This window comes from Peromyscus californicus, unplaced genomic scaffold (assembly GCF_007827085.1).
Source record: "Peromyscus californicus insignis strain IS unplaced genomic scaffold, ASM782708v3 Scaffold_5__1_contigs__length_169319896, whole genome shotgun sequence".
Taxonomy (NCBI): Eukaryota; Metazoa; Chordata; class Mammalia; order Rodentia; family Cricetidae; genus Peromyscus; species Peromyscus californicus.
The window spans coordinates 22,656,963-22,683,749 of NW_026294573.1; the positions used below are offsets into that span (position 1 = coordinate 22,656,963).

General features: G+C 42.6%; 1 protein-coding gene across 24 annotated transcripts in view; it reads left to right on the forward strand.

Annotated features, from left to right (window-relative positions):
- Nucleotides 1–26,787, forward strand: part of Epb41 (erythrocyte membrane protein band 4.1) — a 163,734-nt gene that overhangs the window by 128,061 nt on the left and 8,886 nt on the right. For 8 of the 24 annotated variants that reach the window (XM_052718221.1, XM_052718215.1, XM_052718214.1 and 5 more), the window contains 3 exons: nt 1,285–1,461; nt 22,302–22,751; nt 23,882–24,010. In XM_052718221.1, the coding sequence (XP_052574181.1) occupies nt 1,285–1,461; nt 22,302–22,751; nt 23,882–24,010 (756 nt within the window). Of the gene's footprint in view, nt 1–1,284; nt 1,462–3,492; nt 3,544–3,916; nt 6,982–15,059; nt 15,185–22,301; nt 22,752–23,881; nt 24,011–26,787 lie in introns of those variants that run through there. The other 16 variants (XM_052718231.1, XM_052718230.1, XM_052718236.1 and 13 more) reach the window with 9 other exon arrangements.

Sequence of the window (26,787 nt, forward strand, 5' to 3'; positions counted from 1 at the left end):
TTTTAACAACAAAAAAACTGAATGTCTTAGCCTATGATTTATTAGCCTTAGTTTTGATCATCTCTCCTTAGACTGTTACCTTAAAGAACTTTTCATCTACCTCTAATTGTCCAGTATTCAAACGCTGGAACAATTATCAAGGAGAGATATGAGACTCTATTGACTGTCTTTGGAAGTTCTTTTGTGGGTGGTGTTGACGGTCAAACCTAGGGCTATATGAGTGCTAACAAGCACTCTCACTGAACCACATCCCCCAGCCCCAGTAAGTCCCTATTTTGAATTGTATTAAGAGAAGTGAAACTGAGAAACCATAAGATTTTATATTGTAGGGAAAATACTGAAAAAGAAATGTATATAATTGTAAAGTGTGAGGACCCAAGTGCAATACCCTTAACTCATGTAAAAGTGCTGGGCTGGTGGTACATACTTGTAATCCCAGCGCTGGGGGAATGAACACAGGAGCATCCCTGGAACCTGGTGGCCGGCCAGCCTTACTCTTGGTAAGCTCCAGGCCAATGAGAGAGCCTGCCTCAAGAGAGGTGGACAGTGTTTCTGAGGGTGATACCTGATGGTTGTCCTCTGACCTGCACATGCACACATACATACACATGCATAATTTTTAAAAATCTTTAAAGTCGTTTAATTTTTTTAGAGGTAGTAACAATTGACTTTGGAGGCTGGAACTAGGAATTTTAGTAATAAATTTTTGAACCAAAAAAAAAAGTCTTAGTAATAGAGAAGCAAAAGTACTGCAGTGGACGGAAAGGGACTCTGCCGTGCTGCAGCGCACCAAGGATGGTAGGCAGTAGAAGTCAAGGTCGTTTACCATGTCCATCATTCATCTGTTTCCCTGTTGCTATCTCCATCCTGCCTGAGCTGAGCCTAAGTCACTTCTCATCAAGCTGAGGCTAATTGAACTGTGGGGTTACCTTTTCAGGATGAGGAGGTGGAGATCTGGTTTTGCATCCTTTGTGGAAGAGGAGTTACGTAATTAAGGAGCAAGCTCTTCTTGGGCAGTTCAACCTCCAAGAGCTGTGGGATTGTGATGCTTCACTGCTTCCAAGTACAGCACTTAAAAAAAAAAAGAAAGAAAGAAAGAAAAGAAAAGAAAAAGAAAAGAGGCAAACAGTGTTGTATATTTACAATCCTAATGCAAAATACAGGCCAGTAATGTCTGCTTGGATGTGGTGTTTTCTACTAGTGCCCAGTCTCTGATAGGTTGCCCTTGGTGTGTTTTTTGTCCCAATTATTCATTGTTTTACCTCTTTGTCCTTTCAACTGTAGGATTTAGACAAGAGTCAAGAAGAAATCAAAAAGCATCATGCCAGCATCAGTGAGCTGAAAAAGAACTTTATGGAATCGGTACCCGAACCACGACCTAGCGAGTGGGACAAGCGCTTATCCACACACTCACCCTTCCGAACTCTTAACATCAATGGGCAAGTCCCTACTGGAGATGGAGTAAGTACTTTGTCCACATGACTGTGAAGCTGAATGCAATAAGTATTTTAATTATGTATGTTAATATTCTGTGTCTGAAAGTTTAGAGCTGAAATTTAGCTTTGGTGCCTTAGCAGTTTGTTGCTGCTATAAAACATTAATAATCAAATACTCCTGGTCATGTATACAGCTCAGTTCAATTGTAGGAGTCCTTTAGAATTACTAGTGGATGTCTGGGCTCTGAGAACTGCTTGAAGCTGCCTGCTTCTGGCTAGTTTGTGTTTATAAATTGACTTCATGCCAATAAAGCTTTGTTTATATTCAAAATTTGCCTTCCAGGCCCAGAGAGTTTGCTAAACTTAGGTCACAATTGGAAGGGAGTACATTTTTTAAAAAACTTTATTTGAACATTTGTACAACTTAGAAATGTCTGGAATGATTGCTCACAGTTATATAAGAAACAAAGGAGGCCCTAAAGCCAGAGAATGTAGAACACTCAATTTCACAAAAACAACTGATGATTTATCTTGCATAACATCAAACCTTCAACCAGCTGTATTCTGAGACAGTTACAGTGGTCAGAAGCGTTCAGAGGTACCTTTCAGGGTCTGTTCTCTATTATTGTTACTATTTCCTGCTTTGGAAACCCTACCTCAGAATGAATAAATCTGTTTAAAGGTGGTGTCTCGTCAAACTTACATCTAAAGTCTTTATCTCTAGCCAGTATGTCGTTTATATGAACAGTCACCATAACTTAATGACTGGTTATGTATTTTTTAATTGTGTGCTTACTTTGTGCCCCCCCAACAATAGCAGTTTTAGTTGAGAAAAGCAAACTAATATCCCCAATAAAACCTGAGATTTACCAGGCATGCCCCTGTGTCTCACTCCTTATGAGGCTGAGGCAGAAGGATTGCCTAATTTAGGATTTTGAGGCAGAACTGGATAACATAGTGAGACTCTTTTCTAAAACAAAACACAAATTGGGTTTAAATTTTTTTCAGGATTCTTGGTAAACTATCCAGTTATATCATTTATTACTTAGTTTCTGCAGCTACAGACGAGGCTAAAAATCCTTCCAAGAAAACCTTTTGTGTTTTTCAAGTTTAGATTAAATTAGCTAACGCTTTCACAAGTGAGTTGGGAGAACACCTCAGTGACAGGCAGCTGACTAGTCATTAGGGTAGTGGGAAACAGTTGTTCCCATGCATTGTCCTCACAGGCCTGTTCCCAGACATACATGGCCATTAGTTTCGTGTTCTAAGTCTAGAGCGTGTACTTTAAACTAGGAAAATAACCCCTCCTGGTAAGACCACCACTTTGAAAGGCAGATAATTCATTTGATGTGTCCTCAGAAGTAAGACTCAGAAAGGTCTAAGGATAGTTGTGGTTTGATTTGACTGAGAAGGTCTAGTCAATCAAAGCTTAATGAAATGCTCTGAACAAGCCATTTGTCTCGTTGGGCCTGTTTATAGAATGGATGATCTTAAATGCCCTTGCTTATTTCTCTGGTGTTCTACACATGAGTGGCTTGTTACTGTCTCATCTATTAACACCCTCTCCCACCTACAAACTGTACCTGCATATTTTTCTAGTTCTATTTTGGACTCTGAAAGTAGCTTGAAAGGTAACTTGATGCTGTCTTGGATGTTATTGGGTAAATTCGTATTGGTCTCCATTTTCAGAAAATAGCTTATGTCTTTAAATAGAAACCCTTTCGAAATCATCCTAAGGCTGGTTTGGGGATGGCAGTGCCGTTCTGTGAACTTTAAAGAAAGGACTTCTCATAAACTCAAATCATAAACTCAAATCGACCCCTGAGGGGTGCTCAGATGATTTTAACTTTATGCACTCATATATATTCCCTCTGAATGAATAATGGAGTAAGTGACTGTACTGTCTTCGTCTTTCCACTGGGACAGCTCTACTTTTTGGCCTATCTTTTTACGGTTAGGCTAACGTGTCTGTTCTCTGGGGATACCTCTCCTGCCTTGGGCAGCATTGTCGTTGCATTGCGAGGCAACTGAACTTTAATAATTTGTGTGTGACCAGGTGAAGAAAACTTCTACCCTCCCCTCGGAAAGAAAGGTTGGTGGGCCAGAGGTAAAGCTGCTGCTGTGACTGTGCTGCTCACTAAAACTTGCTCTGGTCATGGCTCTAAGCAGAGAACCCCACAACTCAGCAACAGTGGCTGAACACGTTTTTTCTTTTGCTACACTAGTAAATCCTCACCCACAGCCTTTGGCCTAACACATCACACTCCCACTGCAGCGGCATCTGCAGTTTTCAATTTGCTTATTTCGGCGCATGGCTGTTTGGAAAGCTGCATGAAGATGTTAATATGTACTCAGAGAGAAAATGAATTTAATTATACCCTATTCTTTTTATGTTGTCTTTCTTCTCCCACCTTATCTTCATTTAAAAATCATTATAATTTTGCATCCTATCTTTTCCTTTTATTCTTTTTGCTGACCAGTCCCCTAGCTACTTTCTCCCTGATACATATCGCTTGGGGGTGTGCAAAGAACCAGTATTCAACTTCCAAACTGACCAGAGAAGGCTGGCTCAACTAAGAGAGCTCAGAGCCAAGTTTTTCCTTTCATAGATACTGTTCGCCTTGACCACAGAGAGCAGAGTGCAGAGATGCAAGGGAGAGAGTCTCAGTTGGCCAGTTGGGGGTGGATCTTTCACTAAGTGTATAATCCCTCAAGGTCTTGTGGGAATGTGTTTTCCTTTCTTTTCTTGTTTTTCTTTGCCCTGTCCCCACCCCAGGGTAGACCCTGGAGGTACATTATAAATTTTTATACATTTTGTTCTTATTTTGCAGTCTTTACTACTTCTAGTCCCCTGAGCAAAATCCAATTCTCATACCGAGCTGTTGCATTTAAAGTCTTTCTGAAGAGATAGGAAAATTGCTCTTTCTATTCTGCCATTCTATTTGTCAGTAAAAGTAACTTTACTCGTGACAAGAATGCTTCATTCTTGACATTGCCTGATCCAGTGATTATTTGCAGCACTAAAGCAATTTAAAGCAACCTGAATCCATAAGTGAAAAAAAAAAATGATGTGTGAATAGCCTCACTGAGGAACAGGTGATGGAATGAAGGGAAGCCAGCGATCGCCTGGACTTTCAAGTCTTCCAATGCCAGTTTATTCAGAACACTAAATTTTAATTTAATTACATAGTTAAACCTGCTGGGTTACAGAAACTGCTAGGTAAATTGCCAAAGTAAAGAAAAGCTAAAACCAAGAGCATCCAAAAGACCTTTCCACACCTTTGCACATCCCCAAGTATCACTTTTAAGCATTTTCCATCTGTCATTTTGTTCATCTTTCTCTGTCTTTCTTGATCTTCTACCGTGAAAGCAGACACAGGAACGTGCTCTGTTAGTACAGGGTGAAGAGAAAACTAAAAGGCCAGAGAGATCCACTGAGAGAACCTTGCCTCAGCAAGAAAATGAAGAGATTGCTCCCAAGGTTTCTATTCCAATCCCTGAGGAACACAAGGCTCTCAAAAAGTGCCTCCTCTACTCTAGTCCTTTCCCGTCTCCTCGTATTCCTTTCATGATGTCTTTTCTCCTGGTCCTTGCATTGGCTGTTTGGTGGTTGATCTTTCTGTGATTGGAAAACAGGGTGCTCATCTGACATGTCAAGACTAAAACCAGTGAACTCCTATCTGTGGCTTCAAATGTGTAATTGCCTACATCATGCCTCTGATCTTGATCCTTCACTGTTATAGAGACCTTTTGTGGTCATGTTTCCCGTCCGATAATAAAATGTGGATCTTTGGAGAGTACACATTGTGAGGGAAAAGGAGTAGCAATGGATTGTCCAAGCCAGCGTGCCTGCCCCGAAGTCAACACATTTAGGCAAATCAGATTGAGGTGCATGGCAGGTGGTACCCACCAAAGCCACCCTGCATGCTCTTACTGTGGACTGCTGCTGTGTCCTCCTTTTCTGTGTCTCACAGAGGCTGGGACACTCTGAAAACATTATTGGATGGACTCTTTTCCCAGTCTCCTAGAGCCATTTATGCGGCATGGGCTCTGTAGTTTAAGAAGAAATTCAACTTCCCAACCTTTCAAAAGCCTTAAAATGATAGTTTTAATCCCAAAATCTATAACCACTCTTTTTCTTAGAGTGTGGAGTCAGTACATACAAAGGCCTTTTCTGGAAGGGGCTGTGACACCTGTGGCCTTTTTGTCAGTGTGTATGAGCTGTACGGGATAGACGACTGTATCCTGCTTGCTGTGCAGAAGCAGCATGCCGAGGTTAAATGCTGTCTTTTCATACACAGAGCTGATTTGGTTTAGGGAAATGGTGCTGGTGTCCCTAGGCCTCCAGCCAGGGCTGAAAATTTCAGACTACCTACCTTTAAAAGTCCTGGAGTACAGATTAACTCAAGATCTGTATGTAAACACACTTTTCTCTAAATGAAAATACTATCATTTCCTATGGCTTAAGTAATTATTGCTAGAAGCAATATTTAGCTGTTATAATGAGCTTAAAAGATACCTTGTTTCCTTGTACTTCACACTTGTGTTGAGATCAGCTGTTTCTAATTAATAGCCTTGAGAGCTAAGCTTCTACTGTGACACGTGGCCAGTTTGCATGTTGATTGTGAGGCTTCCCTGAAGTAACGGTGAGCACGCCCTCCTCGGAGCACCGCTTGGATGCCTAAAATGGTGGTTTTTGACCTCACTATTAACCTTGCATGATGTCGCTTGCTTTCTATGGCATTTGAATGCATCAATCTGGACGAATTGTTAGCTTCACAAATTCTGTCTAGGACTCTGAGTTACTAGGGTCATCACATTGAGACTACTATATTTTGTGTTACTTCTTAATGCTTTTTGATCAATGAAATTTCTAAAGATGAATTTTGCCTTTGAAACGATGGAGGGGGAGGGAATGAGAGAGAGAAACAGTTAAAACCAAGATTTTGTTGCTGCTCTTCGATGCTCACTAGTATTGATCTGTTGTCTCGACAGACACGATTATCTGATACTTATTGAAAACTGTCATGGTACTCTGTCATTATTGGAGTTTAAAAGAAAACAAAAAACTGGAAAAAAGAAGCAAAGACCAGGCTAGATTTAAAAAAAAAAATTGAATGTATATGGTTTGTGTCACAAGTTGTTATGTCTATTTATAACAAATATTTTGTAAATAAGCATATTTATTGATTCACTCGTAAGAAAAGAGGGATTGCAAAGCCACCTGAAGTACTGCAAAACTGCTTTGCAAGGCAGAACGTGATAATCATAAGTATGCCCCTTTATCTGTGAAACAGATGTGAGATTTCCTTAATGAAATAAGTGAAACTAGCATTGGTTATGTTATTGTAAGTCTTTTTTTAGGAATTAAAAGGAAAATAATCTTAAAATTTTATCAGTACTTTTGTAACTTTCAAATTATATTTCCTAAAGTTCCAGTTTTCATCACTGTACACAACTTTTTATTAATTATTGTAAATGTCACCCTGAATTTTGTTTCCTTTTATATTGGAATTATTTCAAATCCATTAAAAGTTTAGTGTGAGCCAGTGGTGCTGTTCTGTGTTCTGAGGTGTGACAAGGATCCTCAGAGATCTTTGCTGACAAAGAAGCCATTTCTCATTAGTGAAGCTGCTAAGAGGGGACGCCAAACCCTTCTACTGAACAAGCTGACCAACACGGCTCAAAAGATAGCCCTGTCATAGCTATGAGAGGACAAACATCGGCTCTTCCAGCCCTGGGTGATCTCAGGTTGATGCTCCAGGATTGGTACCTGAAGCTGCAAGCAGCATTACTTCCTTCCCCCACTTCACTCTGTTCTCAGTACCACGGGTATCCCAATGACTGGGTATCGCTTTGCCCTGGGTCGGCTTCTTCATGGCAGATCCATAAGTAATTTGGACTAAAGATATCTATACGACATGTGTAAAGTCTTGGATTTTTGCCTTGTTTTCCCGTGGGTAATTTCTAGAGTGACTTGAGGAAATCAATTAACTATTTGGTGCCCATATTTCCAGCTAGGACCTTTCAGACCAATCTACCTCATGAGACGGACCTGCAGCATGTTTCATGAACTGATGACGGTTCCGTCCTCAGTCTTTGAGGGACTAGGAAGATAGAATTCAAGGAAAAAACAGACACACATGAGCCTCTTGAGATTCTTATTTCTGGAAGTAAGCAAACAGCCATGTTTATTTCTGTCTGTTCCTGGTTGGTATTTGACCAAGCACTTAAAACTAGTGAAGTTAAAAATGCCTTTCCAAATTTATCCGTCTTTTAATAAATTCAGATGGTATTCGTCAAGTAGAGTGTACTTGGGAATAGGCCCAGCTTCTATATTTTAGACCTGTTTTTTAGCTGTTTGCTTATGGCTAGCATCTGTAGTATGAAGTAGATTCCATTTGCAAGTTTACAACTTTGTTTACATTGTTAGTAGAAACTTTAAGGGGACTGACTGTTGATCAAGAGTAGACTGGAGTCACCTCTGGAGCTATCCTGCTGTCATCAGAGAACCTAGGGGCCTCTTAAGTCACTTCTGTGGATAATTCCATGGGACAGTCTATACCGTCAAGATTCAGTTGCTTTTAGAGCTTGTTACCAATAAGAATGTATACTTGCACTTCACCCGGTGGTCATTTGTTTAGAAAAGACAAAACCAGTGAACTACTGTCTCGCTGTTGCTCCACAGAACTCTGCACACAGCGGCCCTCCTTCCCTTTTACACGTCATACAGATGATAAAATGCTGAACTTTACGGTGTTCTCCACAGAGAAACTTCACTTTTTTATTACACCCTAACTACCCACTCCGCAGTGTTTGTGACACTAGCCGGAGGCAGCTCCTTTTGGTGTCTGTCTGGTCTGCTTTGTGGGACTCCTTCAGCTCCTCTACACTCCTCTGTGGTGTTAGTGAGCCTGCTCTCCTCCTGCCACTGCACTGCGCCAGATAGAGAAACCCACGGGTGCTGGGCTGGGAAAAGGCGGCCCAATGGTTATGAAGGTCTACACTTGGGGTTAGGCTAGGAGAGGACAAGGGTGGCTGTGATCCCCAGGGTTAAATTCAGGGGGATTTTATTTGGTAAATAAAATTCCTGTTACTACTGCTCCTTATTTCCACAGGTCTGAAATACAGGCTGAAAATGAAATAACTTTAATAATAGTTTAACTCTATGACTAGATGGCAGCTTATTGAAACATGTTTTTCCTCATCTTTTGTGACTGATATCCGAGGTGGTTTCAGTGTCCTTTCATTCATCACAATTAGAATCCTCTTTGGGGTAAATAATAGATAAGTCTAGGATTAAAAAGAGGGAAGAGTATAGAACCCCAGCTATCTTTTATAGTCCCTAGATCAGTACAGGCATTAGCCTCTCTCAGTTTCCTTCTCTGCTGTCTCTTTAAAGAAAACGGGGTACAGCTCAGTCACAGAGTGTGTGCTTAGCATTCATGAGGCCCTGGTTTGACCCCCAGGGCAATGAAAAACAGAGAGGAGAACTGGATGGTGGGAGGGGTTGGGGAAGAGGGAAATTCAGGGGAAAACATGACTACTTCCTGCACTCTTGTGTGCATTGCAAGGACGCAGAAAGATAGCATATCCGAATTTTAGGGTCTGACCAGATCTTAGTTTAGCCCCTCTCCCCTCCAGCATTTGACTCTTCAGTACAATGAAATTTCAAGATTTCGAGACTTGTGCTTCAGTATTTCCCAAGATAGATGACCGTGTTGTGTGGACAGCTGAGAGTTTGTATAAGTCACTCTTTTTTTTTTTTTTTTTTTTGGTTTTTTGAGACAGGGTTTCTCTGTGTAGCTTTGCGCCTTTTCCTGGATCTTGCTCTGTAGACCAGGCTGGCCTCGAACTCACAAAGATCCACCTGCCTCTGCCTCCCGAGTGCTGGGATTAAAGGCGTGCGCCACCACCGCCCGGCTTAATTTTTTTTTTTTTTTTTTTTTTTTTTTTTTTTTTTTTTTTTTGCTATAAATCACTCTTGCATTAAGTCAGGGTGTTTCTCCACAGCATAATTTATCAATCTTGAATGCAGGGTTATAAAGAGTTTCCTTGAGTTGGGTGTGGTTGTGCAGAGCCTGTCATGCTGACTTTCGGGAGGCTGAGGCAGGGTAGCCAGTTGAAGCCAGACTAGATTGCATAGTGAGACCTTGTTTCAAACAAGAAAGAGAAAGAAATGTCTGGCCTCTACATGAGTTGTTAGAGTTAAAGGCAGCCCTCTTGTGGAGTTAATCTTGGTCCTTGCCCTTTGAGGGCTGCTGTCTGGGTCAAAGGTGAGCCCTCGATTTGTTCATCTTTGTTTAACATCTGTCACCTTTGTATCCCAGGTACCACCTTGCCTTGTATATAACAAATGATCATTTTTGTTAACTAAATTTCTGATAGCAGATGGCAATGGATAAACTCTTTTTTTACATTGACTCTTGTGTATTGAGATAAATTTGATCACTGTATGCCTAATCAGTACCTTCAGGCAGCCAGGAAAGCCTGTGCAAAGCCCAGAGGCCATGCCTTTTCTTTATCAATCTTCTGTAGTCACTGTTTTACTTAAAGGACCTCAAGGTGGATGCCACTATGGTAAATATTGATCTCTCCTGTTAACGTCTTGTAATTTGGTTTAGTTATCCTTTATCATAGCTAAAAACCAACTCTTTTCACTTGAGAATATCAAGACCGGTGTACGTTCTCGTATGTATAAACTCATCTTGGAGTGTGATGTCATAAAGGGAATGTTTGTCTTTATCTGAAATACATTGTTGACATCAATCTGATAAATCTTTCTTGTGGTTTTTATCAAAGTATCACGAGTTTTGTACATTAGGTCAATGAGTAGTTGGCAAGGCTTCTCTGTAAAGAGTGACAGTGAGATGCCAGGCTCTGTGGGCTCTTGGTCTCACAGCTCCTCAGCTCCGCCACAGCATGGTGAAAGTTAAAAACCAGCAGCAGGAGACCATGTGACTGCATACCAGTCAGACTTCATTGGACACTCAAGTTTGATTTTTGTACAGTTTTTATGCCACTAAATATTTTTCCCTACCCATTTAAGAACAATCTATTCTTAGCTCATGGCCACACAAAAACAAAGATAGATTGGAATTTTGCCTGTGGGGACTGGTTTTTGGATTTCTTTCACAAACCAGAAGCTGATTGGTTGTTTTTGTTGTTCTTCTGCCTTGGTGCTGTTTTATTTATGGCTAGAAATTGGAAGCTGGCATCAGGTGCATCTTCACTGGAACATGAAGTACCATGACACCATACTTGTCTTCCAAAGTGCTCTGTGTTGATTGTGGCCTTAACAGACTTGCTGACTACCCATCTACCCACTTTGTTTTGTTTGGGTTTAAAGGATCTGTCTCAAATTTCCTATATAAAACAAAGAAATAGTAATTCCTAAATACACCTTCTCTTTAACCAGATTCTAGAATTATCTAATAAGCATTTGTCTTAGGGTTTCTGTTGCTGTGAAGAGATACCAAGACCATGGCAACTCTTTCTTTACCCTTTCCTCCTCCTCCTCCTCCTCCTCCTCCTCCTCCTCCTCCTCCTCCTCCTCCTCTTCCTCCTTCTCCTCCTCCTCCTTCTCCTCCTCCTCCTCCTCCTCCTCCTCCTCCTCTTCTTCTTCTTCCCCTCTCTCCCCCCCCCTCTTCTTCTTCTCTTTTCCTTTTTTTTTGAGACAGGGGTTTCTCTGTGTAGCCCTGGCTGTCCTGGAACTCACTCTGTAGACCAGGCTGGCCTTGAACTCACAGAGATTTTCCTGCCTCTGCCTCCTGAGTGCTGAGATTAAAGGCGTACACTGCCACTACCACCACCTGGCTCCACAGCAACTCTTATAAGGAAACATTTAATTGTGGCTGGCTTACAGTTCAGAGGTTTAGTCCATTATCATCATGTTGGCATGCAAGCAGACATGGTTTTGGAGAGGGAGCTGAGAGTTCTACATCTGGATTGGCAGAGAGCAAGAAGCTAGTGAGAGACTGGGCCTTGCTTGAGCGCCTAAGACCTCAAAGCCTGCCCCCAGTGACACACTTCTTCCGACAAAGCCACACCTACTCCCAAAAGGCCACACCTCCTAATAGTTTCACTTGTGGGGACCATTTTCATTCAGACCAACACAGCATGGTTTAGAAAACATAATGAGGGGGTCCTGGAGAGATGGCTCAAGAGGTTAAGAGCACTGCTGCTCTTCTGGAGGTTTTGAGTTCTATTCCCAGCAACCGTATGGTGGTTCACAACCATCTATAATGAGATCTGGTACTCCCTTCTGGGGAGTAGGCATACATGCAGGCAGAATACTGTATACATAATATATAATATAATATAATATAATATAATATAATATAATATAATATAATATAATATAATATAATATAATATAATATAATATAATATAATATAATATATATAATAATCTTTAAGGGGGGAAAAAGCATAATGAGGTCTGAAGAGTTGGCTTGGCACTTAAGAGTGCTTGCTGCTCTCCAGAACCTGAGTTCAATTCCCAGCACTCATGTTAAGTGGCTCATACCTGCCTGTAACTCCAGGGCCTCAGGCCTCTGCAAGCACTGCACATATCACTCCCACATGTACAGGTGCACGTAATCAAAAGTAAATCTTTTTTTAGAGTGAAATGTTATTCCATTGAGCACTTAGTACACTTCTGTGTTTCAGACAGTTGCATCAGTTTAAGATTAGGCATTGAAGGGATACATTTGCTTTTCTGACTATTACTGTCAGAATAAAAGACTTTTTGATGAGAAGCCCCTGATTCAGAGTCTACTGGAGACAGTAGTTTGTTGGTAAGTTAGCAGAAAATAATGTCCTTTAGAAAGTGTCTTTGCTCCCTGTATTTTGGCCTATGTACCTGTTTGTTGGGAGTTCTTAATAAACCCCAAGCCCGATTTCCTTTCAGTTCCCTTGTCCAGGATCCTTTGGCTCTCATACTTAGTTAAATGAATTGTTTATCCATTAGCAATTCAGCATGGTACTAAGCCTAAAGAAAGCTGCCACAGAATTTCTCTTTGGGGACGTTTTCTTTGATGTTTTTCTCATATTAATTACTTAGTTACTGTGTAGATTTATGATGAATAGCTCTCACTGCAAGTCAGCTTCTGGTTGCTAGTAATTGTTATGGAAGTTAGAGCTGGTGATATTGGACACAGGCAGACCCACGAGAGATGGGAGGGAAGGGGAACGTGTGCTTCAGCTAGTTACCTCGAGACGCCTACATAGAAAATACTGTTGGCGCCCAGTAATGGCCTTTTGCTTAGTCCTGATGCAGAGGCATCTATTTGCATATGTTCAATTCTCAAAATATTGCTCTAAATCACTTTGTGTTCATTTGACTTATTTGTGTCAAGTTTTAAAAATAATTTTTTCTAACCAATTTAACCTGTCACAGTAACGTGCAGTTGTCACATTTTATTATGCTGATTTGCCTTTTGTGCTTTTTTTTTAGAGCACTGAATAAATTAGTAGTTATTAACCATCCAGTATTGCCACTCTGATCAGACTGAAGATTGAAGAGTGGAGTGGGTGTGAACATGTGGGTGTGCAGAGAGCTTATTCTCCTCTAATACGGAATTAAGAGGCTCTGTCTCTTCTTTTATCTCACCTTGGGTAAACCCTCTCTCAGTGTCACAGCTCTGGATTTTTATTGTGTTTTTCTGTTGGGGACCTAAAGCACCAAACAGTCCACACTGTGAAGTGATCTGTTTACCAGCTTGAGATATATAACCTGTGGTTATGTCTAAATAACAGAAAAAGTGCTGCTGTGTTTCTCTAAGCCGTATTCTTTTTCAGAATTGGTTGAACATGTGAGCACAGAAAGCTATTTCATTACTGTAGGACTTTCCTTCATGGAGAGGACCCACAGCTAGCTAGTACCTGAAAATAATTTTGTATTGCATTTAGTTCCATGGAATCAAGATGCTGTTTTCTAGACATCAAGTTGGGGTATAATTTTTTAAGTGTTTATGAAGACTTTAATCAAGCCAGGAATGGTGGCACACACCTGTAATCCCAGCACTTGGGAGGCGGAGGCAGCAGGATCAGCATTCTCAGGTCAGCTTTGTCCACACAATGAGGTCAAGGCCCATGTGAGCCCTGTCTCTTAAAAGAAAAGAGAGAGAGACTTTAATAGGTTTTGGAAATGAGGTTTCTGTGAAGTCTTGCTAACAAATTTAATGCTGTTCCATTGTAAATGACTGGAACTTCTGTGCTGGTTTCTGGCTCCTTTCCTCCTCCATTGGTCTGTCCTGACCCTTCACAGTGCAATGAGGTAAAACTGACCACCCAAGGTTTCTTTTTTTCTCAGCCAAGTTCCGCATAACCTTTAACGTTTGCTTAAGCCCCCGACTTGTGCAGATCTGCTCATGTGAGGTTCCCATGTGATCTGTGGAGTCCGTGCGGTGAGTGCAGTGCAAAGGCAAAATTTTCTATTAGCTAATAGTTAAAATTTTGCATCAGGCATGGGTTTTGAAGCTGTTTGTGTTTACAGTCACCTATCCGGGGATAATCTAATAACAGTACCATTTCGAAAATCATAAAGACTACGTTTGGGGAGGCAGAGGCTAGCTCAGAGCCATGCCTAGCATGTTCGAGGTCAAAACTGTTTGAAGCCAAAACTGAAGGATTATTGTTATTGGCAAGTTTCACTGCCTTCATTGGAAAAGAAAGGCTCTGTTGTATGTCCTTATCCTGAAACCAGTTTTATCAAGTCTAGTAAAATAACAGTGTGGTGAAACGTTTGCCCAAATCAGCTCTTTTACCCGGATAGAAGCTTTATAGACCAGAGACAGCAGTGGCCCTTGAACACGACTGAGACTCATGGGGACTCATGAGCACTAGGGTTGTTTCCAGCATGCAGACTTTAAACCAAGAGAGAACTGGTACTGAGGAGCAGTGCATGGTGGTAAAGGGAAGGACTTGAAGTCACCTCCTCCAGGCACATGTGGCTGTTGTTAGTTTATCCCCGCTGCAGGGTTCGGGTCCTGACGCCCCTTTGAAAGCTGCAGTGGCCTGAGTTTTAATGTGCTGGAAGCTGTTGTTTACAAGCTTTTGGGAGTGGGGACCAGGGATGTTTTTCTTTTCTGTAATTTTTGTTCTTCATTTGTTTCCTTTTTTGGCTGAAGAATGGGCTACTGCTGCTTGCCTTGTCATCTTTATGTGCTGTTTACACATGGCTTTTACCAAAGAGGCTGTTGCCACATCTGATTTATCTTTTATTGCAAGTGCCCATTTAAAAGTGATTTTGAAAGTGAATGTTGTTGTTTCGTTAATGGCCAAGCTGATGTTCCTACTGGTTATTATACAATCAAGGCAAACACTGATATTTATAGTTTCTCAAAATAGGAAAAAGATTATAAATATTAATCATATTAATATATAGTGACAGTTGTTGTGTTTTTAAGCCTTTTCCTGAGGCAGTGAGAGCCATTCTTCCCTGAGACATGAAACTTTGCTATGTTTTTGTTGAAAGAGAAGAATGTAGAAAGAGCACTCGCAGTTAACTGATGTTATCAGGATTGGAGTCTACGTTTTTTAGCTTGCATGTTGCAAACCATCTGGGAATATTACATTGTTGATGATATATGTGACTGTAATATTTATTGTTTACTTTAGTTAAGGACCAGGAGCTGACCTCTTCTGCTGAGTGTCTTCCTACTGTGCTTAGCAAGATAACCTCGATCCTGCGCTTCTGTGGCCTTTGCAGTGCAGTGCATTTCTATTGGGTTTGCAAATCAAGGGTAATGTGCTCTTGGGGGGATTTTTTCTGTGTGAACCTTCTACCCCCAATCCTGCTGTCACCTGTCACTCCCCTTTCTTATCAAAACTTGTCTTTTTAGGACTGGGAGACGGCTCAGTAGATGAAATGCTTGCTGTGCAAGCATGGGACTTGAGTTTGGATCCCCAGTGCCCACAGAACAAGCTGTACATGGCAGTGTACACTTGAGGCCCTGGTGCTTTGGGGTAGGCAGAAAAAGGAAGATGCTACTACCACAGCCAGCTCTAGGTTCCGTGAGAGACCCTGCCTCAAAAGATAAGATGGAGAGCAATTGAGCGAGACACTTAAAGTCAGCCTTTGGACTCCGTGTGAACACACAGGTCACTGTACCTGCACATGCATATATACACACAAAATTTTAAATTAGTATACAACTTTTTTAAAAAGCCTAACAAATCCCTTTCTTCTTAACATAGAGAAACACTGTTTGAGGAGTTTAGTGTGTCAACAACTTTCCTTGAGATATTTGTGTTTCAACAAGCCACAAGTCATGGCAGACAATATTACAGAGCCAACTGTACCGTTAAGTAGGTACTTCAGGCTGAGCAGTGGTGACGCAAGCCTTTTAATCCCAGCACTTGGGAGGCAGAGCCAGGTGGGTCTCTGTGAGCTCAAGGCCAGCCTGGTCTACAGAGAGAGTTCCAGAACAGCCAAGGCTACACAAAGAAACTCTCCCTTGAAAAACAAAACTAACAAAAGTGGGTACTTAAAAGCCAGCCTTAAGTCTTTTTTTTTTTTTTTTTTTCATACTACGAAACAAAAATGAAAGCCTTTGGTTGTTTTTTAGTAACCATGGTGGGCTTGGTTACAAGGTGCTAAATCCAAGGCACTCTTGGGGGATATTAACTTCAGAAAGCAAATGTTTGGGTAATTGCAATATAGAAAGATATGCTTTGAGGCTTAGAAGCAGCAATGAGCTAATTATACTTTAAAGTGGTGGTAGATTTTGTGACTAATCAGTATTATCCTTCTTAGTATTGGATACTTACATAAGAAGTAATCTTTTAAAACAGCCCATTGAGCTGGGGAGGAAGCTTAGTGGGTAAAGCGCCTTCCTATAAGTGTGAGGACCTGGGCTTGAATCCTCGAGTATTTACCCACATAGATAGCTGGGCATGGTGGGAGCATCAGCAGCCCCAGTGCTCCTGCAAGATGGGAGGAGATGGGAGACTGCAGAAGTGTTTGAGGTAGCTGGTCTGGCATACAGCAGAACTCGAAAAGACCCTCTCTCAAATAGCACCTGAGGTTGTCCTCTGACACATACACACACACACACACACACACACACACACACACACACACACACACACACATCCTGTGGAATGCATGCCATGGTATGCATGTGCACTCACATAGACATGTGCACACACACTCAAAATAGCCTGTCCAGTGTTTGTTCAGGAATATTTTTTAAATATAAGCATAGTGTGCCTATTTCCATTCTTCTATCAGAGATTCTAACTGGTAATGTTCTCTAAAATGTACCAAGAATAAGGGCTGGTGAGGTAGCTCAGTGGTAGAACATTTGCCTATCATGTACAAAGACCCAGGTTTGATACCTATCACCATAAATGTGCATGTATGCGTATGCGCGCGCGCGCGCACACACACACACACACACACACACACACACACACAACACACACAACCTGTTGCAGACCTAGTTGAGAACTTGTGACAGAGGGTGAAAAGATGAGCCTCCTCCATTAAATCTGTAATGTTGCCACACTTTAGATGCTCAGGAAAAACCTGCATTCATGTAGGGACCAGATGTCTGCACTACTCTGCTTCATGCTTCTTTGTCTATATGTGTGTGTGTGTGTGTGTGTGTGTGTGTGTGTATTTGGTTTTTCAATTTAGGGCTTCTCTTTGTAGCCCTGACTGTCCTGGAATTGGCTCTGTAGACCAGACTGGCCTCAAATTCACAGAGGTCCACCTGCCTCTACCTCTCAAGTGCTGGGATTAAAGGCGTGTGCCACCGTGCTTTGCCCAAAAGTAATATTTTAAGGACTAGAAATAGGGGCTAAGAGCACGGCAGAGGCTCTCGGTTCAATTCCAAACACTCCTTCCATCAACATGTAGATAGATATAAACACTCCTTCCAATCAGTGTTTATCTTCAGTGTATATCACTAAGCAAAGTTATTTAAATGAATTTGAGGGATACTGTGATCATTAATATTTTATATTTCTAATTGCTCACATGGCTTTGGGCTTTTACTGTTCTTTTCCCTCCAATATTGTGGATCAAACCCTGAGTTTTGGTGCATGGTAGGTAAGTACTTTGCCATTGATCTGTACCCTCAGCCACTGATGTGACTTTGACAGACGAGTCATAATTTCTGTTGCATGTCTTCACTGTTCCAGAGGCAGATTTTTTGTTTGTTTGTTTTGTTTTGTTTTTTTGAGACAGGGTTTCTCTGTGTAACAGTCCTAGCTGTCCTGGAACTCGCTTTGTAGACCACGCTGGCCTTGAACTCACAGAGATCTGCCTGCCTCTGCCTTTTGAGTGCTGGAATTAAAGGTGTGTGCCGCCGCAGCAGCCGCCACCACCTGGCCCAGAGCAGATTTCTAATGTGAAAATTTACTAAGGAATCAAATCAAGTTACAGTCAGATTTGTAATTTATACACACACACACACACACACACACACACACACACACACACACACACACACACAGTATTTGAAAATTTGAAGATACAGTCCTAACAAGTAGAAAGCCTTTAGGGGGAAAATCCTGTTTTTTCTACAAACTATATTAAATTCTCATATTTAGCATGAACCATGACTTTTTTGGGGAATATGGGGTGTTGCATTTTTGAGATAGAATTGCATGTATCCCAGGACCTCAAACTCAAAATATGTATGGCCTTAAATGCCTGATCTCCTGTGTCTGCTTCAGGAGCTATTAGCTTTTTAAATGAGATTGAACCTTCAAATGATGTTCCATTTCAACTAAGTATTGTCTAGTGGACTTCCTTTTCATATATAGACATAGAGATAAGATAGATATTTTTTTTTTCTTGAAACAAGGTCTCATTATGTAATCCTGGATGGCCTGGAATTCACTCTGTAGACCAGGCTGGCCTTGACTCACTGAGACTTGCCTGTCTGTACCAAGTGCTGGGATTAGAGGTGTGCACCTGGCCCTTATCATGTGCTTGAAGCCAGCTGGATCTTGCCACAGTGCCTTGTACAGGTATCTGGTCTATTATTGTAGCCTGCTTCTTCCTACAAGTCTCCCAGTAGTCCAGATAAGCAACAGCTAGATCAACAACCTCAGAATCACATAAAGCCTCAATTTTGCCTTTCACTGTGGATGGTTCAGACACAGCCATATGTCAGATCATATTTCTGGCAAGATCCCTTCATAGTTTCTAGGCTAATTTGGTTTCATGCAGTTGTGCAGTGTTATATAATATAGTAGCTTGTGCTGATGATGGTCATGGCCAAAGGCAACAGCACTGTCAGTTAAGATTCTTCACTGACATTAGATGCCAGATTATGGGTTTCTCTTGTCATGAGACTTTGTATCCCCTGGCCAGTCTTGCCTTCTATCTTTTCAAATGTCTTATGTTTAAAAATATAATGTCAGCCACTAAAATAGATCCTTCGATAGGATCCTTGGGCTGTGGTGATGGTCATTCTTTTGAGCATAGTCAGACATATGCATTGGTCCTACTCAGAAAGCCACTTGGTGCTGTGAGAAGAAGAGGGGCCTCAGAACCACAGCAGAGCTAAATCTAAATAAACCCTAGCTCTAACTTGCTTAAACTCTCCATTCCTTCATTTATAATACAAGGATAATGATTACCTCAAAGTGAGATAGTAAAGAATTAAATGAGGGACTAGGGAGGTGATCTAGTTGGTAAAGTACTTGCCATGCAAGAGTGAGAAACCGCCGGGCGTTGGTCCCACACACGTTTGGGAGGCAGAGGCAGGTGGATCTCTGTGAGTTTGAGGCCAGCCTGGTCTACAGAGCGAGATCCAGGAAAGGCACCAAAACTACACAGAGAAACCCTGTCTCAACCCCCCCTCCCCCCCCAAAAAAAAGAGTGAGAAACCAAGTAAAAATGCTAGGTGTGGTGGCATGTGCTTAAAATCCCAGCACTAGAGTGGTGGAGGCAGGGGGATGCCTGGGCTTGCTGACCAGCCAGCCTAGCCTAATCAGCAAGCTCCATCCCAGTTGAAGACCTTTCTATGACTCTTAAAAACCAGGTGGAGCTGAGTGAAGCTATGTGTAAATCTGAAAACAGACAATAAGGTAGAGTAAATGTTACCGAATGAAAATGGCTTGGGCTAGTGAGGTGGTTCCGGGAATAAAGGCGCTTACTGCCAAGCCTGACCACCAGAGATCCATTCCTGGGACCCACATGGTGGAAGGAAAGAACTGGCTCCCACAAGTCATCCTCTGACTTCCACGTGTAGGATATGCATGTGCACATCCATACACTTGTATGCAAACACATAAATACATACTAAGTAAAATAAATGTAATGTTGAAGAATGGTAATGAGCGTAGAGAAAGCGTGGGAGCTGACTCTGGGCTCCGGTCTGGTCTACTAGACAGTGCTAGTCTTTATCAGCATAGAAACTGATATGAAGGAAGCAGCTGGTTAGAGGGCCAGGCAGTGACAGAGGAAGTTTAATTTGGGGCATTTGTACATTCCTCATGCTCAGGAGGATGTCAAGTAAGTGGTTTTCTGTATTGCCCCAGAGATCAGACAGTAGCACCAGCCAGAAAGGTTGACTTGGCCTTAGGGTGCAGTACATGGTGGACCAACCCAACTGTTGCTGGTCGTCTCTTTATGACAGCTGATGCATGCAAGGTACTCTGAGTGTTTATTGTTGACATTACTTCCTTTACAGCTTGAACCTTTGATCTCTTCTATATTTGCTTTAGGGGAAAATCAATCTGTTTAATTTTACTCAGCAGTACACAACTTAGACTCAAGGGCCAGCCTAGAGATGGCTCAGCAGCCAAAAGCACTTGCTGCCAAGCCTAATGACCTGAGTTTAGTTCCTAGGACTGCAGAGTGGAAAGAAAGCCATCACCGCTGCCCAGGGGCATACAAAACAAAGCATCAGAAAGAGGTGCTAGCCTAAGCAGCGTTTAATTAACAAATAACTTGTTGATGGCGGACGTCACCTATCATTTCTGCAGACTGACACAAACCTGGCTTGCAGGCCTGGTGTTGCATGCCTGTGATCCCAGCACTTGAGGATTAACCACTAATTGAGGGCGACCCTGTACACAGTGAGGCCGTTTACAAACAACAACAACAACAACAACAAAGCTGACCCTTGTTCAGCTGTCATGGTCAGCCAGCCTTCCAGTTGTGGGGAAATTATGCTGAGAAGTTTGCTACCATCTGCATGTGAATGGGCTTGGTCCTTCCCAGAGCTGGGGTGGCTGAACAGCTTGAGAAAGCCCGTTTGTCAGCTACTTTTGGTCAACTCTTTAGGGAGGGGAAAAAAACAAAAACCCAAAACCTTGTGAGATAAGGATGTTAGAAAGTAGTCCAGTGTGCTCATAGCAATGGCAGATTTGTTCTGTGTTCTCTAGGCCTAGCACATTGTAGCTGCCCTGCTGATTGGTTGACTTACGTGAAGTGGGTTGGTGCCTTAGAATTGCAAAGTGTTTTCATAGGTGTTATTGTATTTGATCTTAAGACCTCTACAAGCCAAGCTAAATGTTAGTCTCATTTTAAATATGAGGAAATTCATATGCTATTAGCCAGAATAGTTCGTGTTTGATCTACAGACAGCTAAATTCTCCAGACTTTCAGTTCTCTTGCATGCCCTATGTAATACTTATAATCAGCTAATGAAAGATGTCCTCGTCTGATTCAGCGTGTACCTGTTCCAGATGCTCTCTCATCAGTTGCCTGTTTGAAGATGGCTCAGGAATGAAGTGGATCCAGAGTTCAGGGCCTTAAGAGGGCATTAATTATATTCATCACAACATGGTCTGGTTTACAGGAGAAGAGCACAGTGATTTTTAAATATAATTAGATAGACAGATGGTAGACAGGGAGGTAGATAGATGATTGATTGATTGACACTGAAATATGTCAGCTGGTCCAAGCTGTGTATTTTCCCCTGGAACACCTTCTTAAAAGATCCCCTTTCTGTTGCTAAGTTCCTTCATAGCATATGAAGTGGTAAAATGGTCTTTCTGAGATTTGAGGCCTGCCAAAGAGCATCTCTTCATAGCAGCCAGAGTCAGTGACACTGAAGATTACTAGAAAGTCAAGCTAGCAAGTGAAATGAATGTATGGTGAGTTTTAAGTTCAGATTAGTTTATATATGTCAGTGCTTAACGTTTTATGATGGACTGCTTCAGAGCTACAAACTTAAAAACTGATGTAGCAAAAGCTAAATATGTACATGTGTATCCACATATACATGTATACATACCCCTCTCATGTCCCCATGAGGAGAAACATGTAGCCAGGAGGGAACTCTGTCTCCTGGACTTTTCTCACTCTGTGGTTGGAGTGTTATGCCATTCATTGGTGAAGAAGCATGTCAGCTGCTGGTCGTTCCCCTTCTTGCTATTGGGCCTGACATCAGGATTGGGACTGAAGCCATCTGTGGACTCAACTCCTGTCTCCCTGCTGACAAGAGTCTGAATTTTAGCTTCCTCTTAGGGGCCAATATGATATATACAGTTTGGAGATAGGAGAACTCATCAAGAACATGTTTTGATTAACTCCCGAGTTACATTGTCTTTTGCATAATTGAGGCAGTGAGTAGGAGTGACAGAGTCACTCCTTCAGGTGTGAAAGCACATGCTGTATTTTGAGGGCTGTAGGCATATGAAGTGCAGAACACTGTGCGGTGCATTGAAATTGTTATCTTATTAATAGTGGTCCAGACAAAGTTGAAACTGCTTAAGCTCCCGATACATAGATGAATAGCAGGTCTTTGGACCATCTTGGAGTTAAGAGTCTTGGTAATAATAGCATGAATATGTTTGAGACTTCTTAAAAGTCACTGCTGATTCTCAGAGTTTCACTCTTATTTCCCCCACTTACTCACAATCTCGCTTTTGTGTGTGTTCATTTATTTGTAGAGTGTAAATGGCATTCGCACAGAGGAGGTGGCTCTCGTGACAAAAGGGCCATCCACCTACCCTGCCTCTGAATGGGAGTGCCCCAAGCAGTCCGTAGTTCCTAGTCAGAGCCTGATGACCTCCCCACCGGCATCTCCACAGAGCTTTGGTTCTGGCTCCCTCTCCATAAACAGCCAGGAGGCGGAAGAGAAGGAGCAGGGGGCAGCTGGCTATCTTGATGCTAATGAGATGCCAGCAGGCCCAAGTGGGGAGTGTCTAGGAGTGGAGGAACAGGCCAGTGCCTCAAGTTTCTCAGTGACTCCAGCTTCCTGCCAGCTACAACATGGTGGAAAAAGGGCAGACAGTAGTGAAGAGCCTGTTGCCTCAGCTGAGACCCTTGAGACCCAGAGCGGACCCTTTCTTGACTCTCGTGTGGGTAACCAGTTCCCCACCCTCATTCGAAGTTTCCAGGTAGTGCCTGAGTTGACGGTGCAGGTCTAAGGACACTCTTTGGGAGAGGGCCGGAAGCTGGTCTGTGGAGGAGGTGGCAGTGGTGGTGGTAGAGGACATGGCCTCTGCAGTTTCCAGTGTCTGCCGTACAGAGGAACTCACTCGGACTAGACATGTTTTCTCTTCTGACGACTTAACCAAACTCTGCGGAGTAAACTCCAGCTATCTGCTTTCGTGGAGCTGGTGTAAGAATGTTCTTCTTTCCTTTCTCAAGGACAAGCTCTGACAAGAGATGAATTACAGAGACTCCTGCGGGGAGGAGCCTTCAGGGTTTTGAGACCATGCTCAGAAATGCTCCATTGCTCCTCACTAACATTTGAGTTTTAAATGAAAATGTAGACTGCTATACAGTGCAGCCCACCACTTCCACTGCCCCCGCCCCTGGGATGCCGTGATCATGGGCACTAACTCTCTACTAAGGTGAATGGCCACTTAACCTTATCACAATCAAATGGTAGTTCTAGGGTGATTGGGATCCCGGGAAAGGTGAGCACATAAGCAAGAAGGCCTGTGCCATTCCACTAACGTTCATTCTTTTGGAATTCTGAAATTAATCACCAGGTGGTGGGAGAACTGATTTTTGTTTTCTTTCTGGTTTTCCAAATACTATTTCTTCTCAGTAAATCCAAAGTGAATGTCTGACATTGATTTGAAAGAAGTTAATGAATTCCAAGAAATGTGTTCCAGGGCGTCTGCTGCTCCATATACATTTGTATTTAGTAGGGAAATGTGCCTGGTTTTCTTAATTATAATGTACAGTCACAAGGACAAATGAAAGGGATTTCTATTTGGCAAATATTGTACATTCAAATTCTGAAGGTCGGTCTAAAGTGTTTTATATCGCCGGTCATAAACTGTCTGGTGTTATAATTTTCCATTAAGCTTATGAAAGTAATTACAGTAATGCTGCTTTTTAATACCCTTCTCAAGATGTGACACCTTGTCAGGGCTTCTTGGGAATCGTGTCTTTGAAGAGTGACTCCAACCTTTGCTTGACTCAAGCTAACGCTTTGATCAGATCAATGTCAGAGGTTCAGCTCCCCAAGGCCTGTGGGAAGGTTTGGCCAACTCTGTTTCTTTGCTGTCCACAGCCTCCTCTGGTAAAGACTCAGACTGTCACCATCTCAGATACTGCCAACGCTATGAAAAGTGAAATTCCAACCAAAGATGTTCCTATTGTCCACACTGAGACCAAGACCATCACCTATGAGGCCGCCCAGGTAAGATGCTGATACTCAGAACAAAGACTGGGCAAAAGACAGCAAATGGTTTCTTCCTTCTGGGTTATGGTCATTTACTGTGCATAACGTCAGGCTTTCTGGGATAGGTCTTTGAAGATCACTGATTTAAGGACGTCCCAGTGAGCAGGACTGAAGGCTGGGAATCTGGGCAGCTCAGTTGATAGGTGTACTCATCATGCATGAAGACCTGGGTTCAATCCCTGGACCACAGACACCTGGGTCTGCTTTGGGCTGGGAAGATGGTTCAGTTGGTAAAGCACAGCCTCAGGAGCAGGAGGACCTGACTTTAGACCCCAGATTCTTCAGATGGAAGCCTGGCGCCCACTAGTCTGACCTACATGTCAGTGAAAGACCTTGTTTCAAATGACAGATGAAAAGCACCTGAGGACTGAGACCTGTGGGTGTCCTCTGACTTCTACATGTATGCAACTGCACCTACATGTGTGCATACACACATCTAAAAGTTAGAAAGTTAAAACTGGGCATGGCTGGTGTACACCTGTGATGCCAGCACTTTGGATGTGGGAACAGAAGGATCAGGAGTTCAGGGTCATTTGAAGTTATATTGTGTGAGGCTAGCCTGGGCTACATGAGACCCTTTCTCAAAATAATTTATCTTAAAAAGGAAATAAATGCAAAATGTCAGGGCTGCAGGTTTTAACTTGATGGAAGAACATTCTACCTGGTGTGTGTGCAACCCCAGTTCACCCCCAGCACGAAGAGCAAATGAAATTACCATAGGTCTGACTCCATATGTCCGTCCACCCCAGTCATTTGGGAAAATTATTCTAGTGTGATGAAGAACATGGGCTTTGAGTCAGATAAACCTGAGCACCAATTCTGCTCCTGTTTCCTGTCTTGGGCAAGTCATTAAGCCTTGACCAGCCCGGCCCACGATGTTAGTATCTATGCCATGGTATTGTGAAGGTTCAAAATTTGTTAAATCTTTGACTTCCTAATTACAGTGAAACTTTATTGTTTTGGGTAATTTGATTGTGCTAGAGTTGCATTCTGTCGAATTTTTTTTCTCTCTCTTCTCTTTAATTAGTCACGAAGGCAAAAAGTTAATCCTCTATAGGATGAGCTCTTAATTCATTTCTACATGTTTATTGAGCTTTTATGTATTAAGTCAAAGTGATGTAAGGGTAGACAGTCCCCACCCTCTATAGGGAACATTCTAGTAAGGAGAGAAGGGTTGGCAATAAGCACAGCAACAGCCAGATGCAGTGACCCACAGGTGGAATCCCCACACTTGAGTTGGAGGCAGGGTGATTGGGAATTTGAGCTCCCTACCTCCAGGCTACCCTGAAAGACCCTGACTAGAAAAATTAACAACAGCCAAAAATGAAAACAGAGGGGGAAACCCACACAAACATCAGACACTAGCACGTTCTCTACAGAAACTCAGATGGGGTGAATAGGTAATTCAAGGAGCTGGGGTGTAGCTCAGTGGTAGAGCACAGTGCATAGGGGCTCAGTCGGTCTTCCTGTCACCATGAGCTGGAGGATGGTTCACCCTTAGGGAGCTTGGAGAGTAAAGTGTGTGCCTTGCAGTCAGACACCACACTGTATGCCCCCAAAGGGGTATTGATAACCTCAGACAAGTCCCCGTCTGTCCCTTCCCTGGCTCTCCCCTGGGGATAAGATGGCCGGCTACCGCACGACTTGGAGGAAGTTTAGGTGCGATGGTGTCTGCCCGTGCCCGCACCTCTACAGACGGTCAGTGTTGTGTGCTCCCCACTCTCTAGTGTGGGCTTTCATTGATGAGGGACAATTGCTTTGAGGTTTTCAGTGGCAGGTGATAAAGTAGCATCATTAAAGCAATGGCCTTTTAAAGAGGATTCCTAAAGCTGCGTGTTGACTGTGTTAAAGTAGGGACAGGCCTAAAGACAAGATTATGACCAGATCTGGAGAGATGATTCTAAGAACAGAAGTAAGTGTAGCCTTCAGAAATGAGAAGAGGAAAGCTGTCAGTCAAGAGAGACAGAAAAAGGCTATCAAGTGGGCCTTGGCAGGGAGAGGACCGAGAGGAAGGAAAGAAAAATTGCTTCATGATTGTACACACCATTAGCCTGAGGATGTGAAAGGGAACAGCTTGCATATTCAGAGGAATGAGTCCTTTACATTGTCCCTGCCATGGAGATGGGAGGGAGGCTGACTGCATACCATTTAAACTTTATGTTCACGTTTTAAAACTTTGTAGCATATACATTGAAAATTGACCAGAACCTGGGCTGGAGAGATGGCTCAGTGGTTAAGAGGCCATCTCTCTGGTTCCAGAGGACCCAGGTTCAATTCCCAGCCATGGCTACCTGGATAGCTTGAAGCCAGCCTAAACTACTTGGAACCTGGGAAGTGAGTTGAGATTCCACAGCTGGGTGCTGACTGTGCCAAATCCCAAATTCTAGTCTTCAAACAGAAGTTTCTTTCCCCTTCTGTGCCATTTGAACACTTACCAGCTACAGAACCTTGGACAAATGAACCTCCTTGGAGCTCAGTTTTCCTAACTGCACAGAGAATATAACAGTCTCTACCTCAGGTATTGAGAGATGTTGTGAGGTAACATTTTCTCATTGTGCTTGACACATAGTAGGAGTGTAAAGAGTAAAGTGTAAAGGTCTGCATCTTCCGTAGATAGATGGCCTCAGCAGAAGAAGGTGTTAGTAGGCTAGTGAACACTGCACTGGTGTGAGGGAGTATGCTCGGGACTCTGTCTGGTCTCCTGGGCGTGTTCCCTCTGGTGGAGAGGAAGCCAG